The sequence below is a fragment of the Mercenaria mercenaria genome, chromosome 19 (assembly GCF_021730395.1).
Source record: "Mercenaria mercenaria strain notata chromosome 19, MADL_Memer_1, whole genome shotgun sequence".
Classification (NCBI taxonomy): Eukaryota; Metazoa; Mollusca; class Bivalvia; order Venerida; family Veneridae; genus Mercenaria; species Mercenaria mercenaria.
The window spans coordinates 21,321,308-21,340,367 of record NC_069379.1 but is presented as its reverse complement, the minus strand read 5'-3'; the positions used below and the strand labels follow the sequence as shown (position 1 = coordinate 21,340,367).

The following is a 19,060-nucleotide window of genomic DNA, read 5'->3' as shown; positions in this document are numbered from 1 at the left end:
AATACGGGACATTTACTCTTTTTTAACATTGAAGAAGACAAAACTGATGCTGCCCGTAAAATTGAAAACTGTAGTAACAAAATTTACACGTTCTGTTAAAACGATTTAGGTATCCAGTATAAAGATTGGCAGGGCGCACCGTATTGGCCAATTTACATCGGGTCTATTTTTAGACCAATTGTAAAATTCAACCACATGCCCGATAAAATAGAGATCAAACAGAAGGTGGCCATTGGGTTAATTTTTATATTGAAAGAAAATGAGCTAAAATATCTCTTTATCGTTTAACATATTCATTCGTAAAAATAATGTCTTTAACCAGATTCATCAAGGTTTAGTTATAAATCAAATGATATATTTAAATTTGTGCTTTTTTTAACAGTCGAGTGTTACTTTTCTAGCGGTGATTGTTGGCATCACTATTATTTCTGCAAAGATTATTTTTTTGTAAGAATGTTGTATTTAAAGTAATTTTGCATATTGAACACAGAGTTTGTAAATTAAAACAACTGGTCATATAGATCATTGAAACTTTTAAAACTCCTGTCTCTCTCTCTCTAATGCGGAGAATTTAGCAGCAAAGGACCCCTTTATATCCCTGACATATCCTGTAGGATACATAAAAAAGCAATTTAGGCATACCCTCTGAAAGGTCAGGGACACGCCTTAGGGCTTTTGTTTTGACAGTTTGAAAATACTAAACCGTACCATGATATAATATACAGTTGAATATCGTTACCTCGATATCGGTTAGCTCGATACTCCGGTTAGCACGATGTGTTTTAGTCGGTCCCGATTTTTCCCTACATATTTTAATGTAATTATTTATCATTACCTCGATATGATTAGCTCGATATTTTGTTTAGCTCGATGTGATTTTTTCAGTCCCGTCAACTTACATGTACTGTATTTACACCTGGTTTCGTCGATATCACAGCTTTTCAAAAATATCCATGTTATTTGTAAGATGTGAAAATCAACCTATTGTTGTCCGGCGATTATTAAGCATAATCAAGTTAGTTTGTATGTTTGTTTTGTTTGTTATTTAATTTTTGAACCAATTTAAATGTCAGGAGGTTTGCATTTAATTCCCAATGATTAGTCTTATAAAACAGCGTGCAAGCGGGCAAGCTGTTATCCAATATAACAACTAATTTGGATGAAATATTTTTCAGTTTGACAGGGTAAAAATCTGCCATTTAGGATTGAGTAACATATGCGTATCTAACTGGCAATTTTTCGTTACCGAAGCACAGTCAAAATGACTACTCAGTTAGGCACATTACCGCTGCATTTAGACTTGTTTAAGGAAGGAATAAAAATGCTAATGTTTACACGTATATTTTGAAAACTTAAAAAGTTGTATGTATGTATGTACTATTTAATTAAGTTGTTTTATTTGTCAATGAAATTAAAATCGTACTTACGTTTTATATCATTTCTTTTTCCTCTAAAAATATAATGGATATTATGACAATATAGACGTACGACACAAGTACAACGTAGTCCCAGATAGTCAATATCGTTACGTCGAACTTCGGATACGTCGATGCAATTTTTACAGTCCCTTGGATATCGAGGTAACGGTATTCGACTGTATTTTATTGTAACATAACATAACTAGATGCCCACGGGCAACATGTCGAGCCCGCTAGCTATCAAAAGGACTGGGAGTTGCACACGACATTCTGTCTCATTGGTGCAAACATTTATGCGAAATGAAAACAAAATTGCAAAAAGTTACAATGTAAGTTATTGTGTGGAAGTCAAAATGTGCTACAATCATTCATAAATGCCCAATAGTTTTATTGTCGAGCCCGCTGTCGGAAGGGAAGACATAGTCGTCCAAATGGCTGTTCGGTGTTTGTGAGTGCGTCCGTCTGTGCGTGCGTGCGTGCGTCCGGATTTGTTTGTTGACCATAACTCTGACATGCATGGAGCAATCATGTTTATATTCGGCATGAATGTTAACCTCAGTGAGACGGAGTGTCTTGTGTAAATCCAGGTTTTTATCTCAAAGGTCAAGGTTACACTTAGAGGTCAAATGTCAAATTCAATAATGACTTTGTCCGGAACATTTATTCTTTATGCATGGATGGATTATGATGCAACTTGGCGCAATTGTTCACAACCATGAGGTGGAGTGTCATGCGCAAGAACCAGGTCCCTAGGTCTATTGTCAAGGTCTCACTTAAAGTTCAAATGATACAAGAATGACAACTTTGTCTGGAGCATTTCTGTTTCATGCATGGAGTGATTTTGAGTTTACTTGGCACAAATATTCACAACCATGAGGCGGAGTGTCATGCTCAAGAATCAGGTCTCCAAGTCTCAGGTCAAGGTCACACTTAGAGGTCAAATGTCAGATACAAAAAATGATTTTGTCCGGAGCATTTCTTTTTCATGCATACAGGGATTTTGATATAACTTGGCACGGTTGTTCACCATCATGAGATGGAATGTCATGCGCAAGAACATTGAATTACTTCCCTTTGTTATTACTATAAATAACTTATATTGTACTGAACAAAAACATAAATATGGTTTCTAATGTAGAATGAAAAACTCATATACAAAATTATTTATCATTTAAATATGTTATACACTATATACTATATATACACACAACATCACATCTGTTAATATTTTTTGCCTCGTGTTTCATATATGTTATGCCACGTTCATTTGTGGCTCATTTATTAAGTTTGTTGCAGACAGTAAAATTTCAGAAGCATAAGCTGCAATAAACAAAATATCACGAGACTCCGTTATATTGAGTCGTATGATTATTTTGCAACACCCTCTTGTCCTTTATCACCAGTTTGAATGGAACTCCCTTATAAAGAAATACTTGCTCCATGTTACGCAAGCAAATGTAACAAAATGATTTTGCAGTTTTCTTTTATCATATGTATTCTTTAGCAAAGTTCCACAAGTGTGACTATAGTTCAATTTGATTTTGAAAGACAAACACAGACACAAACAAACAAGAACCATTTTGCTATCCATCATTCCGTTTTGCTATAATATCTCGTACTTAAGAATCTACATTTTATAATGCCAATCGTTATACATGTTGTACAATATATTCGATTATAATCAGAAAGCTATCGCTTTAACAAGATCTATCAACAAACTAAATCGTATAATTACTCATATTGAGAGTAGTGCCTTCTTCAAACATATGAGTGTTTTGTAGCTCACCTGTCACATAGTGACAAGGTAAGCTTTTGTGATCACGCAGCGTCCGTCGTCCGTCCGTGCGTGCGTCCGTCCGTAAACTTTTGCTTGTGACCACTCTAGAGGTCACATTTTTTGTGGGATCTTAATGAAAGTTAGTCAGAATGTTCATCTTGATGATATCTAGGTCAAGTTCGAAACTGGATCACGTGCCTTTAAAAACTAGGTCAGTAGGTCTAAAAATAGAAAAACCTTGTGACCTCTCTAGAGGCCATATATTTCATAAGATCTTTATGAAATTGGTCAGAATGTTCAACTTGATAATATCTATGTCAAGTTCGAAACTGGGTCACGTGCCATCAAAAACTAGTTCAGTAGGTCAAATAATAGAAAAACTTTGTGACCTCTCTAGAGGCCATATATTTCATAAGATCTTCATGAAAATTGGTCAAAACGTTCATCTTGATGATATCTAGGTCAAGTTCGAAACTGGGTCACGTGCCTTCAAAACCTAGATCAGTAGGTCAAATAATAGGAAAACCTTGTGACCTCTCTAAAGGCCATATTTTTCACGGGATCTGTATGAAAGTTGGTCTGAATGTTCATCTTGATGATATCTAGGTCAAGTTCGAACAAAGAACTTAAAATACACAGAATGGCAACTGGGGATAATCCCGTGTCATCTCGTGTTAGAGCGTTATCTTATTTCAAAGCTTTTGCCGACTTGATCAATCGTGATCAAATCAATAGACGCTTACTGAAGTATAAAACTGGCGGTACGCCCGGCGGGTAATAAACCGAATCGGGTCCTTTTTTTCAAACGAAAACTGTTGATTTTTCAGACTTCTAATCATAAATTCATTCATTCCCCGTGTAGAAAATACTAATAATATTAAAAAACACCATTATCATTATAAACAATCGATCCGAAACTAACCTTATTTAAAAGCGTTTGCCGATTTGATCAATCGTGATCAACAGACGCTTACAACGAGATCTCATTCAGTTGTCACGGGATGTTGGCGAGATTTGCTCTATATGCCTTTCAAGTTGCCGATCTATTTATTTTTATAGCTCTTTGGTTCGAAACTGGGTCACGTGCCATCAAAAACTAGGTCAGTAGGTCTAAAATAAGAAAAACCTTGTGACCTCTCTAGAGGCCATATGTTTCGTGAGATCTTCATGAAAATTAGTCAGAATGTTTACCTTAATGATATCTAGGTCAAGTTACGTGCCGTCGAAAACTAGGTCAGTAGGTCAAATAATAGAAAAACATTGTGACCTCTCTAGAGGCCATACTTTTCATGGGATCTATATGAAAGTTGGTCAGAATGTTTATCTTAATGATATCTAGGTCAAATTCGAAAATGGGTCACGTGCCCTCAAAAACTAGGTCAGTAGGTCAAATAATAGTAAAACCTTGTGACCTCTCTAAAGGCCATATTTTTCATGGGATCTGTATGAAAGTTGGTCTGAATGTTCATCTTGATGATATCTACGTCATGTTCAAAACAGGGTCATGTGTGGTCAAAAACTAGGTCAGTAGGTCTGAAAATAGAAAAACCTTGTGACCTCTCTAGAGGCCATACTTGTGAATGGATCTCCATAAAAGTTGGTCAGAATGTTCATCTTGATGATATCTAGTCAAGTTCGAAAGTGGGTCACGTGCCTTCAAAAAGTAGGTCAGTAGGTCAAATAATGAAAAAACATTGTGACCTCTCTAGAGGCCATATCCTTGAATGGATCTTCATGAAAATTGGTCAGAATGTTCAACTTGATGATATCTAGGTCAGGTTTGAAACTGGGTCACGTGCCTTAAAAAACTAGGTCAGTAGGTCAAATAATAAAAAACCTTGTGACCTCTCTAGAGGCCATACTTTTCATGGGATCTGTTTGAAGATTGGTCTGAATGTTCATCTTAATGATATCTAGGTCAAGTTTGAAACTGGGTCAACTGCGGTCAAAAACTAGGTCAGTAGGTCTAAAATTATTAAAATCTTTTGACCTCTCTAGAGGCCATATTTTTCAATGGATCTTCATGAAAATTGATCTGAATGTTCATCTTGATAATATCTAGGTCAAGTTCGAAACTAAGTCATGTGCCTTCGAAAACTAGGTCAATAGGTCAATTAATAGAAAAACCTTGTGACCTCTCTAGAGACCATATTTTTAATGGATCTTCATGAAAATTGGTCAGAATTTTTATCTTCATAATATCTAGGTAAAGTTCAAAACTGGGTCACATAAGCTCAAAAACTAGGTCACTATGTCAAATAATAGAAAAAACGACGTCATACTCAAAAATGGGTCATGTGGGAAGAGGTGAGCGATTCAGGACCATCATAGTCCTCTTGTTTATTATTTAGCGCTGATTGTCGGTGTCACTTATTACCAGTCGAGCCCGCTGTCTATGTCAGATTTATCTACCATGACGCCAGTCGACGCAAATACTGATGCAAGCCAAGCAGTATCTTAAACGAATGGAAAGTACAGGCTAGACTGGGAATCGAATCCGGGCCGCCAGCATTCAGCTTACCTTTGAAAGACATTGTAGCATACCGGTTACATATTTTAACAGTTTTTGAAATGTGTAACAAATATCGTAGTAAAAGTAAGTTTGCAAATTAAACACAGGGTTTGAAAGTCTAAAAACTAGTCAGATAGAACACTGATGTACGCTTTTTTAATTCCTGTCTTTCTCTTCTTCTTGTGACATGTGCAACAAGGAAAAGGACTGCTGCAAACAAATTTATCCCTGCTGATGTGTAAAATATTGCTGTATATGAGCCTGTTACATCTCTGATGTATCCTGTAATACACACAAAAACTACTGAGGCACATCGTCGGTGCAACGCCTGAATATTTGTCTCCATGCTCTTTTAATATATAAAAAAAGTTAGAGTGATAGATATAGTAATCATTACAGTAAATGAAACATAAATATCAAGTATGTCAGTTTGTCTCGATTATTTTAAAATGTTAGCTCGTGACATGATAAAACTCTTTAGATTGTTTACTCATTGGTAAAACCATGCCTCATTTCAACTTATAAATTGTTGTTGAAGATGTGCATGTGAAAGATTTCTCAGAAAATATATAGCAAATATTATATACTTTGCACAAGTGTTCGGAAGCAAAACAGGATCACATTCTAAAGCCAGGGTCTGTTACTTTGACTTATATAAAACTTAAAATAAATCTGTCAATATCATTTTTCAAGTGTGCCTGAAGTAAACGGATTTAATGAGACAGAATTCAACTCCAACATTGAAAAATTAAGGTCGAATCCTGCAGGTCTGTTCTGAATTTCGCTCACTTCGAATTCATTCAAAAATAACCTTGAGGCAGAAGTAAAACCTACCTACATTTCTTCCACAATATGTAATCTAAAGAATGAAGGCAAAATAAAGAACATTTGTCGCATGTAACTCAGCATTTTTAAAGATATCTTCTAACTCTACCCCTTCTGTTTCAGAGGTAAATTCACTTTGAACAGCAAAAAGTCGCTTATCAAATGATTTTTTCCACTTTTGTACAATAAAACAATAATAAGTCTTGAAAGAAGTAAAAACTTACTAGAAAACAGGGAAGAAAAGGGGGAAAAAATTGGTCCCAGTGGGGCTTGAACCTACGCCCCCCCCCCCCCCCCACTCCCCCGCTTGAAAATTGCAGTCAAAGTAGGTTTATGGTAGGAACTGAATACTCTTCAAAACGGTGGCACACTATTATGGGCCTAATACCTTAAGTTTGTCATTCAGTGAGAATGCAGTATAAAAATATCATACTATGATACTGGTATTCTCTATACTACTGATATTTTATATATTTCATAGATTTATTCATATATCTGTTTGAAAATTTTGAAATGAACTTCCGACGACTTACCACTAATTGGTCCTGCAACCATTTCACAAATACCACCAAGTGTACGGAACATTCCAATAGCAATCGGTAGTGTTTTAGAGCCTACAAATTTCAGAGTGATTAAATGAAACAAAGATACATTCATTCCTATAAGTATGCCAACTGCACCTGATAAAACGATTATCAACCAGTGCGATTTGACTAAAGTAAAGGAAAATAATAGAACGGCAGACATCACGGCATTAAGTAATGGCAAAACTAATGGTGTAATGCGTTTAGACTGCAGTGATATGCCCGGAAACAAGCGTCCTAATGTACTCATCACATTGATCAAAAACAGCCCCAATGACACGTCTTCATTGGTCAGTCCATTGTCTAAGTATATATCAGCAACAAAAATACGAATTGAATTTAGAGCTGGGAAAGAAATGACAATTCCAAATGCAAAAAACATTAAACATTTAGTCAGCAATAGTTGTTTGATAATTTCAAACCATTTTTGGTCACCTTTACTGTTTTTAGAAATGGGAGATCGGGCCAGACTACTTTCGACGGTAACAGTCTTGGTTTTTATTTCACCCAGTAGAACTGGATACTGGCTAACATACAAAGAATCTGAAACTTCTGTTGTTGATGTTTGTTTTGATTTAGCTATCGTAATGTTTTCACCATTGTCTTCTGTTTGCACTTGAAAGCGTGTTTGAAATTCACCGATTTTATTTGTTACGACTGTATGTTCTTCACTCTTGCTTGTGTTACAGTGTTGTTTCCAAAGGATACTTCCGGGGACCGTGTTCATTACAAGTGCTCCAGTGATAAGCAATGAACCTCTGAACCCATACAAATCACTGTAAGAATATTATACCTATTAGACATTTACTATGTTGACGCTAAATGAATAATCAGTTGTCTATGGTATATCATCAGCTTTATTTAAACATGTAAAATACAGATTGAACTATGAACTTTATATTTTTGCAACTCGTCAATGTCAATTATAATATATTACATTTATAATATTATATTATGCTATGCTATGCTTTGCTATGCGCTATGCTATGCTATGCTATGCTAAGCTATGTTATATGAAAGTGGTATAGCGTCATGACAAGACTTTAGTATACTTTATGTAAAACGGCAACCGATCAAGGCGAAAAAATCATCCTCCTAAAGCGAGCTTACCTCATTGACAGTGCGAGAGAAATAACTCATAACATAGAGAGAGAGAGAGAGAGAGAGAGAGAGAGAGAGGGGGGGGGGGGGAAAGGACAGAGAGAGAGAGAGAGAGAGAGAGAGAGGGGGGGGGGCTAACTTAGTTGAGCTCTTTAACACATGATCATTCTCACGTATTTATGACTGGTTAATTCACGTTAAATGTATTGAAATATGATTTTTCTACCATGGCATAAGCATATTAACTTCTATTGACATATTCAGCCTGGAGAATGATATAGGTATGAGAACTGTTGCACTGTATTTGTCAAAAAGTTGCGTTTAGCCGACATTCGAAATGCAAGTTTGTAAAATTAGAATTACCTCCCTTTGCCTCTTTAGTTGCATAACCAAGGTTGATCGGAAATAATTTGATTTACACAGTTCTAAAGTTATGTTTTGGCTCTGATTGTTGAAATATCCAGAATGATATCGAATCGAAATGTTCAAGTAGAAATTGCTTTGAAACCAATAGAAATAATAAGCTTTTTAAAAACGTTCATATTAAGAGTGGTATTACAAAAAAATGTGAAAACAAAAACATATATATCTAACGATATGTCATGTGTCTTAAACAATTCTCTAATAGAATACACGAAACGTGAAAAATGTCATAAAATGTTGCCAAAATTTGTCTAACCACATTTAAGGTTTAAAAGTAGCGAACATTTGGAAAAGTAGAAAGCAATGAAATTACACTGCCACAAAGGTGAAAGTAGAAAAAACAGTGCTTGCTGACAGAAAGTTATGCAATTCCATCATTTTAATAAGATTTCAGCACAGCTATCATTTACTACGAAATACTTACATACTATGGCTGTATTTATAATATTTATGCAGATTAATATATCTGTACCATGAGAACAAGTGGTTTCGACACAGGGTCAACCAGCTGCATCGCGCATTGGTTGACAGTTCGCTTCAGACATGATTAGAAACATTACGAACAGAGATCTGACGATGGCGATCGCAGGCTGTCGGATCATGTGTCGCAACCACTATTTGGTTTTCTCATGGAGCTCATATCTATACCATAGTTCTTACATTTTTAATTTTTTGCTAAAGAATTGCCAATTAACATGCAAACAAATAATAAAGATGATATAGTAATACATGCTCTATGGTGCTTATAAATGGCTTTTAGACAGTTTAGGTGGCTTGGAAGTTCATGTCAGTGTAATATAGATGACGCAGCATGGTGGTCTAGTGTAAACACGCTTGACAGTCAATCCAAAGGCCTGGGGTTCGAAACCAGGTTCAGGCACAGGGTAAGTAAAAGAACTAGACATTCATGTGTTCAAGTTTTAAACAAATAAATTGCTTGACATGTATTAGTATCTTATTAACCACGATTGAACCATTAAATTGTACGCATGACTGGCTCGCTAATCTAGATTAAATCTGGATCTTATTGGTAAAAGGCATGCTATTAAATAAAGTGTTTTCCCAGAACTTTCACCCTAGTCTGTGTATATGTATGTTTATCTATATATGTTTATTTTTTGTGAGCGTATGAAGAGTCTTAAGAAATGTCCATTATAAATATGATGCAATAAAACTAATTATAAATATGATGCAATAAAACTAATTTTGCTTTACCTTAGATATCTTATTACAAAGGGATAAATCATACCCCCTATTCCAGCCCCTGACGTTTGTACAGACAAATATAGTAACCTTTTCCTGCCTGAGAAGTGCTGGCTTACGGCAGAAGCTGATGTGATATATACACAGGAGAATCCAAAACCTTCAACAAAATTGAACATTACATGATTAACAACATAATGTTTGAAACGTGATGAATTACTTGAGTATTGTTCTCATGTCATTCAGACTGTTTACATCGTCCATATGTTTTTGCAAAAACAACGTTCTTGAAACCTGTACAAGAATATTGGGGTTTTATTTCAAATAGTATTCTAGAACTATTGCATGGATTTCTGCGTTTAATACTGGTATAAATTTTGATCCTGTGAAATTGACAGATAGTGCAAATGGTCAGATTCTTAACGTATTTTATAAATTACATAAACAAGCGAACGATTGAAATCAATCGTTATAATTCAAGCCAATGATATAATTGTAATTGCCTACCATAGTAGAAATGAAATTACGCCGTAGACAAGCGTCATAATGTTTGCCTTTACCGGCATTCTGTAGTGATGAAGCTTTTGTTTACTTTGATGAGAATATTTTCATTGTATTTTAACATGTAGATCTAAGACATTTATGTTTAAAAAAACCGTCGCTAAATTTACACTGTAACAAATACACTTACCACTAAACACACCAATGGCGATAATTAGATACGTCAAGGAAGATGCGAAGAAGCACACCATCAAACTTAAACTAACCACAAGGTTACCGAGCATTCCTGTCACCATCAAGCCTATTTTGTTGATTAAAGCTCCAGTAAATATACCTATAAATGTGAATTATTCAGCTTAACAATTATAGACAATATACAGCGGAAATCTTCCTTATAACACTTCTTAACATTTCAGAACATGCTGCATACTAGTTAGATTGTAGAAGAAATTGTAAAAGAAATTGTTTAATTAGTAAAGAGTAACATAGTATTAATAAGATATTTTGAATTCTGATCTATCATTTTTATAGTATCATTGTTCTTAAAATCTACCACTGTGTAAAATTGTTATGGTGTGTGTAGTTGCGTGCGTGTGTGCGTACGTGTGTGTGTTCGAGTTTAGCGTCTTTTTCAATATTACGGTAGTACTATTATAACGTAACACAGCTAGCTGTAACTAAGCAAATCAACTAAACTAGAACCAAGAAAAAGAGCCTCTACAAAGTTTTTGCTAGCTGATAAGTAAGTGTACATAAAATCAGTGGATGGAAATGATAATTAATTGTGCTCTTTTGCTATAGAAAGAATGCCTTACTATTTTTGTAAATATTTGCGTACACTGGGTCCAGTTCGAAGAAGTACGAATGCGTATGAAATCTTTAATGTCAAATCTTCTGACGGCGAATGTATATTTATAGTATGCACAGTTAACATTATCCTTAGTCTTTTCGTTTTCGGCGCTCAAAATTCAATAACAAATTTGAAACTGTTTCTATCTGACATATTAAAAAGCAAAGATTGTTTTGACAAATGCATGAGGTTTGTATGTTAGGTGCGATACAGAGCTTGATAGGGATACTGAATTTTGCATGTAGAACTATTGTCTCCGGAAGACCCTTTTGCAGAAGGCTTATTAACTCCTGTTGCGGTCTGAGCAAGCCTTATATCTACATTTGCGTATAAAAAATGGTGTAAGACAGAACAGACTTTGCTCATGTGGAAATATTTTTTCCGGGAGTTAATGGTATTTCAATTTTTCTTGATAGGTTTTGGGTGTCAAATGTTGAAGTTTCTTTGTTTACAGACAAGGCAGCAGGTGAAGGCCTAGATTTTGGTATTTATTTCTCTGGTCAGTGGACATATACGGAGTGGCCAATGGAATGGTTTACAGAAGGCTTTACACAGGATATTATTAGAATTGTTCCCAATACTCGCGGTGCTTCTTATTTAGGGATGGGAAGTAAGGAATAAAAATATTTGTTTTACATTGTAGGTGTGATAATTTTGCAGTAGCGGACATTTTAAATAGCATGACCTCGAAATCAGATAACGTGATAGTACCTGAGTGTAAGAGGTTTAATTATCAAATGTATGAAGGAAAATCTTGTAATTAAGGCTCAGCGTACAAGTGTTCGTAACGTTTTATGTGATGTGTTATCTCGTTTACAGATAGACAAATTTCGGATGTTGGCACCACCGGAGTCAGACACAGAACCAAAATGGTCCCAAGGCGACTCTTAAAAGAATTCAAGGAAGGGTAAATTGTCTCATAAGAAATAGTATGGCTGAAAATGCAGGCATTTCTTATAGCAATGCAGGGAAACGTTTTAATAGGTTTAGCGACGAAAACAGTTCGAGTCATCAGTGGCCGGCTCCATTGTTTCATATTGTGTTGTATATTTCTTTCTGCTTTGAATCTGACTATCCGCAAAATAGAATTAATTTGTATGTGGCTGGAATAAGCTTTGAACATAAAACTCATAACTGACCTGATACATCAGCATGTTTTATTGTCAAAAAATGTTGGAGTGTTGCAAGGAAAGATGCCCGTGTTCCGATAAACCTATCTATATAAATACGTATTTGCCAAGCGTTGCCGCATAATTATACTCTTGCATATTTTGGTCTCTTTCTAGAAAGTGAGGTAGTAGCAGCAACGGCACAGTCCGTGATTTGCAGATAAAAATGGAGAAGAAGTCTCAGTACGGCATACCAACTGTTATTCGTATACAGAAATCAATGTTGCTAGGAGAAGCTTCAAAGTTAAATGCAAGTTAGAAATAACCGCGGTGAATTGTCATTTTGCCATATTGACGGTTCACTAGTGACGCGTGCTCAATTTTCTGCGGTTCTAAGGCATTCATGCTTATGGCTTCCAAATGAGAGAAGTATGAGAGAAGTATCGCTCACACAGTTTTCTTATTGGTAGGGCCAGTTCGCGATGCAAGGTATATCTAAGGAAAACCTACTTTCGATTATAATCAGGCCTCCGTACATGTCACAGAGTGGTGACCTACAGGATTAGTTTAAAAAGTCAAAATAAGCGTTTATTTTAACCTTATTGAAAACGTACTTTATAGATGTATGGATCATTGGTGACTCTATTGTTTATTGGGCTGATGAAAGAGCATCTTAACGAGGCAAGAACAATGTGAGAGACATGCGCATTTATTGGACTGGCATTTCGGAAATGAAAATTGAACAATTTTAGAGTTTGCATACAATACAGTCTTATTCGAGGCAAGAACTTTAGTATTATCATTCTTCACCTGGGAGGAAATAATCTTACTATTTCCAATTTGTCAAGCAATTTTTATTTATGCAGAGGGGCCTCCGTGGCCGAGTGGTTAAGGTCGCTGACTTCAAATCACTTGCCCCTCATTGATGTGGGTTCGAGCCTTACTCGGGGCGTTCAGATCTTCATGTGAGGAAGCAATCCAGCTGGCTTACGGAAGGTCGGTGTTTCTATCCAGGTGCCCGATCCTGATAAAATAATGCATGGAGGGGCACCTGGGGTCTTCTTCCTCCATTAAGGCTGGAAAGTCACCATATGACCTATAATTGTGTCGGTGCGACGTTAAACCCAACAAAATATATGAAATATTTTTTCAGATATTTTCCGGAAGCGTTAGTTGTCAGGACATACATTTTACCCCGTCTAAGATGGGTCCAGTTATCTCATACACCGCAGATTTTATTTTAAAAGTTTTTTTTTTTTAAGAGAAAGCGCATAAGTAAGAAAGTGAGGCAACATGTTCTAAAGCATTCCTGTGGCCGGGCTATTATACATGTTAATATTGATCGTCAAACATTTAGGTTTTACCGTTCGGACGAAACGCACTTATAGCCAGTTGGTAATGACATCTACCTATTAACACGTTTTGAAGCCATCGCCATGTTTCAGGATAAGCCGGCCGAGAATTTAATTGGGGACGATAGTTGAACCTTGTCTAGAATTATGGAGGACCTTAAAAGTCAACACAACTGGTAGTTTGCTGTGGCGAAACATTCTAGCCAACCATTGGTCAAATCGTCATTAGTCCCATAGTTTAGTCTCAGCGATGGCTAACCATGGAATCATTTAGTCGGTATTTAATCTTTCAGGGCTTTGATGGATTACTTTTCCCGATCTTGGTTCACTGGGGTGAAATAACCGGAGTGGGGAGGAAATTCCATCTAGTACCTTTGTATTCAATGGTAGAATTTAGTAGCCAGCGTTCGCTCAATCAGCTATGCTAGGAGGTATACCCGTGTATCCTTTATTTATTGGCAGACATTTTAGGGCATGTTTTTGACTCTAGCGATCAAAACAGTTATTTTCATGGGCGTCATGTTATATAGATTATAGCGATCGTAGACATATGTGTTTATGGTTATTGCGATCATAAACAAATATGTGTAATGTCGCGCGTCAATAAACACAATGATTAGCAATCATAATATATTATTTTTATTCGCGTCTATGATTAAACCGATCATAGACATATGCGTTTATGGGTATTGCATTGATGAACAAATATGTGCAATGCCGCGCATTTATGGCCATTGCGACCACAAACACAATGAGTGCAAGGTAAAAATGTCATCTCCTTTCCAACCCGAAGCGTCGTGTAAGATTTGATGACAAAAGGACTGTAGTTATGAAGATAGATTTAGAATGAGAAGCGTTGCATGTAAACATTACCTGACTGCAACAGGGTGAGTACACAGATCTGTTTTCAAATTATAGCGCTTAAATTGATTACAATGGATGACCTAGTGCAAGTAGAATTAATTGATTTCAAAGCTCAATTTCATTGACTTAATATAATAGGTTTCTTAGATTTAGAAAATGAAACGGCATTATAAAAATATAGAAAAAAATTGATAATTGAGGCGGTCGGTATCAGATAATGACCTCAACTTATTTATATCTCAAATGAATAATGTACTTTTTTCACGTCAAGTCTTAATAACGTTACTGCGTGATTAGTAATTATAAAAATTATAAATTAAGTTTAATTCAAATCAGTTAGTATTCGTTGAAAATATTAATATGTATTTAGATGAACAAAAATTATAGGCACGCTCGTTATAAACGTTTTAGTCATAACTTTAAAGATTTCGTCGACATTGAAAGTTATTTTATAACTCTAGAACGTCAAAAGAAAATCTCAAAATGCATGGGTCGAAATGATGAAAAATGTTGCCATATGTTATTTACTCAAATTTCGCACGAATCTACAACTTACCCATTAAAACTGCTGTTTTAATACTTTATTTTTTCTATACAGTGTGTCTAACAATTATCATTTGATCATGTACAAAATTCGCAACCAAATCAGTTATCATTAAATGTTATTGCGAATTAAATTGAAGTTGTTTTCCATTTACACCAAACCATTTTTATTATACTATCAACTGAAATAAATTAACTGCTTGCAAATCCATTAAATTTGATTTACCTACTCGAACAAAGCGACATCCCAATAGCTGTTGATTGTATTACCGCCGTTTCTGCATGTGTACTGTTGAATGTTGTCATAACATCAGTAAAAAGTACTCCAATTGAGTGAAGGAATCCAGTATGAAGAACAGTCGCCAAACAACAAGATGTCAAAACAAACGTGTCATGGCATGTCCTGTAAATTTATCTTTTATTTGAGTAATATCATTGCACTGGCAGCGCGGTTTTTCTTCCTTTTTTAAGTAAATATTGTTAGACAAACATTCAAAGAAAACAATCATTTCAAAGAAACAATCAACCTGATTTTGATTCTAAAAGGAACCATCTAATAGATTACTTCTAATGCATTTAAACAAAAAATAATTTTGTGGCCCGAACAAGATTTTAACATGCAATAAAGCTAATGAAAATCTACCTTTGTACACGTGCTTAAATTACAAACGACGTATTTCATATGAAGTCTCCAAAGAACAGAAACCCAGACAATAAATAGATGTATTTATCGTATATACCTGTGTAACATGCATATTTCTTTCTTTTAATGCAATCACAAAATAACTGTGTTCCTCCCGTACTCAAGAGTTTCCTTTAAATGAGGCGCGCCATGGGAAAACCAACATAGTGGGTATGCGACCAGCATGGATCCAGACCTGCCTGCGCATCCGCGCAGTCTGGTCAGGATCCATGCTGTCCGCTAACAGTTTCTCCAATTCCAATAGGCTTTAAAAGCGAACAGCATGGAGCCTGACCAGACCGCGCGGATGCGCAGGCTGGTCTGGATTCATGCTGGTCGCAAACCCACTATGTTGGTTTTCTCATGGCACGGCTCAAATGTTAAAATTCATATTCCTGTCAACTTGCATATATACAAAATTAAAATAATAATAAAATAATAATGATAATAATCTTTACAAAGCTACATTATCAAATACCGGAAAGGTGTCGCCTAGAAGTTAGTCTGTTCTGTACAAATAAGAATTTTAACGTCATAAATGCGATCAAACTGCTTGCTCTTTTGTTAACAATTGTTTAGCCTCGATGTCCTTATCTCTTAAATAAATTGGATAAGGCTCGATTTTATGTTTATATGAAAGTAACTCATATCCTGTACATTTATAAAGAAATAAACATAAATTAACGGAGCAGCGGTTAAAGGCCTGTATGATGGTCGTATTTTCCAATGAACAGACCTATACGATATGGAACTGGAAATTCACTCGTCTTTTTCATATTATTCATGCTCTCACGTATTTACTTATTTTAAAACTCTAATATTGTCTATTAAATTTTGAAATATACCATCTGGAGGCATCCAATACAATGAACTTTCTTTGTCTTGTTAATAGGACTACATGTTTGGAATGTCAAATATCATGCTGCTTATTGAATAAACAGCTAATCGTTTTCAGTATAACTGTACTTGAGACAATTTATCTAAAAACACAAACCTCGCTGAATAAAATTGTCCTAAAATGTCTTGAAAAATACTGAGTTATTAATATTCATGAAATACTTAAAATGGATATATGTTAGTAAACATATATAAATGATAAAATAGCTTGCCTTAGTCCGTTTCACAAAATAATTGTCAACATGTCCATTTGCAAATCGCAGTATGTATGGTACCTAGGTGAAAGAACTTATTAAAAGGAGAAAAGAAACGTTCTAGTGTGACTTTCTATCTAAGGTATGAAAGGTATTTAAGGTATGCAAACATTCTAGTCTGAATATCAATCTAAGGAATGCAAGGAACGGTCTAGTCTGAATATCAATCTAAGGTATGAAAGGAACATTCTAGTCTGAATATATATCAAAGGTATAAAAGGAACGTTCTAGTCTGAATATCAATCTAAGATATAAAAGGAAATGTCCTAATCTGAATATCTATCTAAGGTATGAAAGAAACGTTCTAGTCTGATTATCTATCTAAGTTACAAAAGGAACGTTCTAGTCTGAATATCTGTCTAAGACGTAAAAAATGTTTGATTACCTATCTTAGGCGTAAAAGAATGTCCTAGTTTGATTAACTATCTAAGATATTAAAGTTATATCCTAGTGAGGCTTTCTATCATAAGTATTAAATCAATATACCGATGTGGCTAACTAAGGCATGAAAGGAACGTTCTAGGTGACTATCAATCTAGTAAGCTATTCATGGAACCATCATGTGTGACTATCTATCTGATGTATAAAAGACTGTTGAAGTGTTACTATGCTGCCTACGTAAGGTAATAAATTAACTGCTATATGATACTATTACTCGCCATTATCATGATTATATTATGAAATTTTATCCATACCTAATATTCAGATTAAGAAGTATCATAACATATATGAAGATATTAAAATGAATAATCTGTTGTTAAAAGTATAACATTACCTAATTCCAGTCCTTTGTTTAGATGATTCTGTGTCCATCCTGAGTTTAAATGTACAACCGAAATAAAGTGTTTGACAGTTTGAAACAAGACAAATGCATAAAATCTTTTTTTTGTTTTTGAATTTCAATCATTACACAATTTGTGAGTATGAATAAATTTTATTTCATTTTCGTGCATCTGTTTATTGTATATGTCATTAAATGCGAATATAATGGAACGACGAATGAACTGTCATGATCTATGAGCATGTATTTATTATGCGCATATTTCTATGGCATTATCCCCTTTGTAAATATGGATAAAAATCATACGTTTGCAATTTACAATTAGCATTCCAATGACTTCAAGGCCATTTTAAGATGAGAATGGTAAAATTAATATTGATATGCCTAGATTGCCACATTGAATCTTTGCCACATACAGTAGCTCAACGTAATAAGCAGATTATGCAGAATTCTTCTCAAGTTTTGTTTGCTTATTAGTTTTGTTATGTTATGTTTCAAGTATCATTGACACAGTTTTTCTCATATTTACGTATTAGTACGAGGGATGTTCAAAATGAATTGCTTATTTCTATCTGGAGACTTCAAATTTCAAGTTAGCCCAAAAGGGCTCATTTCATGCCCTCGAAGTACTCCCCGTGGCTAGAAATGCAAAGTTTCAGCCGATGCATCAACTTCTTGAAGGCTTCACGGTACGCTGATTTGGGCACAGTAATAAGGTACTGATGAATGGCAGATCCAAGTGCCTGTCGGGACTGGTATGTCCGCCCAGCAAGGAATGATTTCAATTTCGGAAACAAAAAGAAATCACATGGGGCAAGGTCTGGGGAATACGGGGGTGAGGCAAAACAGTTACTTTTTCTTTCTTCAAAAACGCCGTAACTATTGCGGAGGTATGAGCGGGGGCATTGTCATGTAGAAGACGGACATGTTTAAAACCAGTGGCAGGGCGTCGTTTCTAATAATACTTTTTCCGTTTCTTCAGTACTACGTCTTTTTAGTACTTTCCGGTAATGCTTTTGCCCTTTTTCACCGGCACTTTTATTGCGACTCATTCACCAGAGAAGAAGATTGCATACAAAACCTTCTTTGCACTCAAGGAACGTTTGGCAATTACTGGGCGTTTGCTGTGTTTAGTGGCCCAGATCTTATTGCTGACCTTTCTGACGGGCTCAAAATAATGGACCCAGGTTTCATCACCTGTGACGACATTGGCAAACTGCTTTTTGTCATATTTTGGAAACATTTGAAGCAGCTTTTTGGCCACATTAACCCGTTGCCTCTTTTGCTCATCAGTCAACAGATGTGGCACCCATCTAGCAGAAATCTTTCTGACTTTCAAATGCTTCTTCAAAATAAGGTGAACCGTTGACAGTAATATGCCTAC

At 35.4% G+C, this 19,060-nt stretch overlaps 1 protein-coding gene across 7 annotated transcripts; it reads right to left on the bottom strand.

Annotated features, from left to right (window-relative positions):
- Nucleotides 1-4,933: 4,933 nt before the first annotated feature.
- Nucleotides 4,934-17,831, bottom strand: LOC123542457 (monocarboxylate transporter 12-like). 7 transcript variants are annotated; one of them, XM_053532158.1, is made up of 7 exons: nucleotides 17,671-17,831; nucleotides 15,293-15,465; nucleotides 10,535-10,678; nucleotides 9,856-10,003; nucleotides 7,756-7,892; nucleotides 7,066-7,146; nucleotides 4,934-5,989 (listed from the first exon to the last, which is right to left on the bottom strand). In XM_053532158.1, exons 1-7 carry the CDS (start codon nucleotides 17,706-17,708, stop codon nucleotides 5,826-5,828), a joined length of 885 nt encoding a protein of 294 aa, XP_053388133.1. In that variant the 5' UTR covers nucleotides 17,709-17,831; the 3' UTR covers nucleotides 4,934-5,825. The 7 variants fall into 7 exon arrangements, with proteins under 7 accessions (XP_053388133.1, XP_053388132.1, XP_053388129.1 ...); XM_053532157.1 differs by having other exon boundaries at nucleotides 4,935-5,989; nucleotides 7,714-7,892; XM_045328343.2 differs by having other exon boundaries at nucleotides 4,939-5,989; nucleotides 7,552-7,892.
- Nucleotides 17,832-19,060: the final 1,229 nt, after the last annotated feature.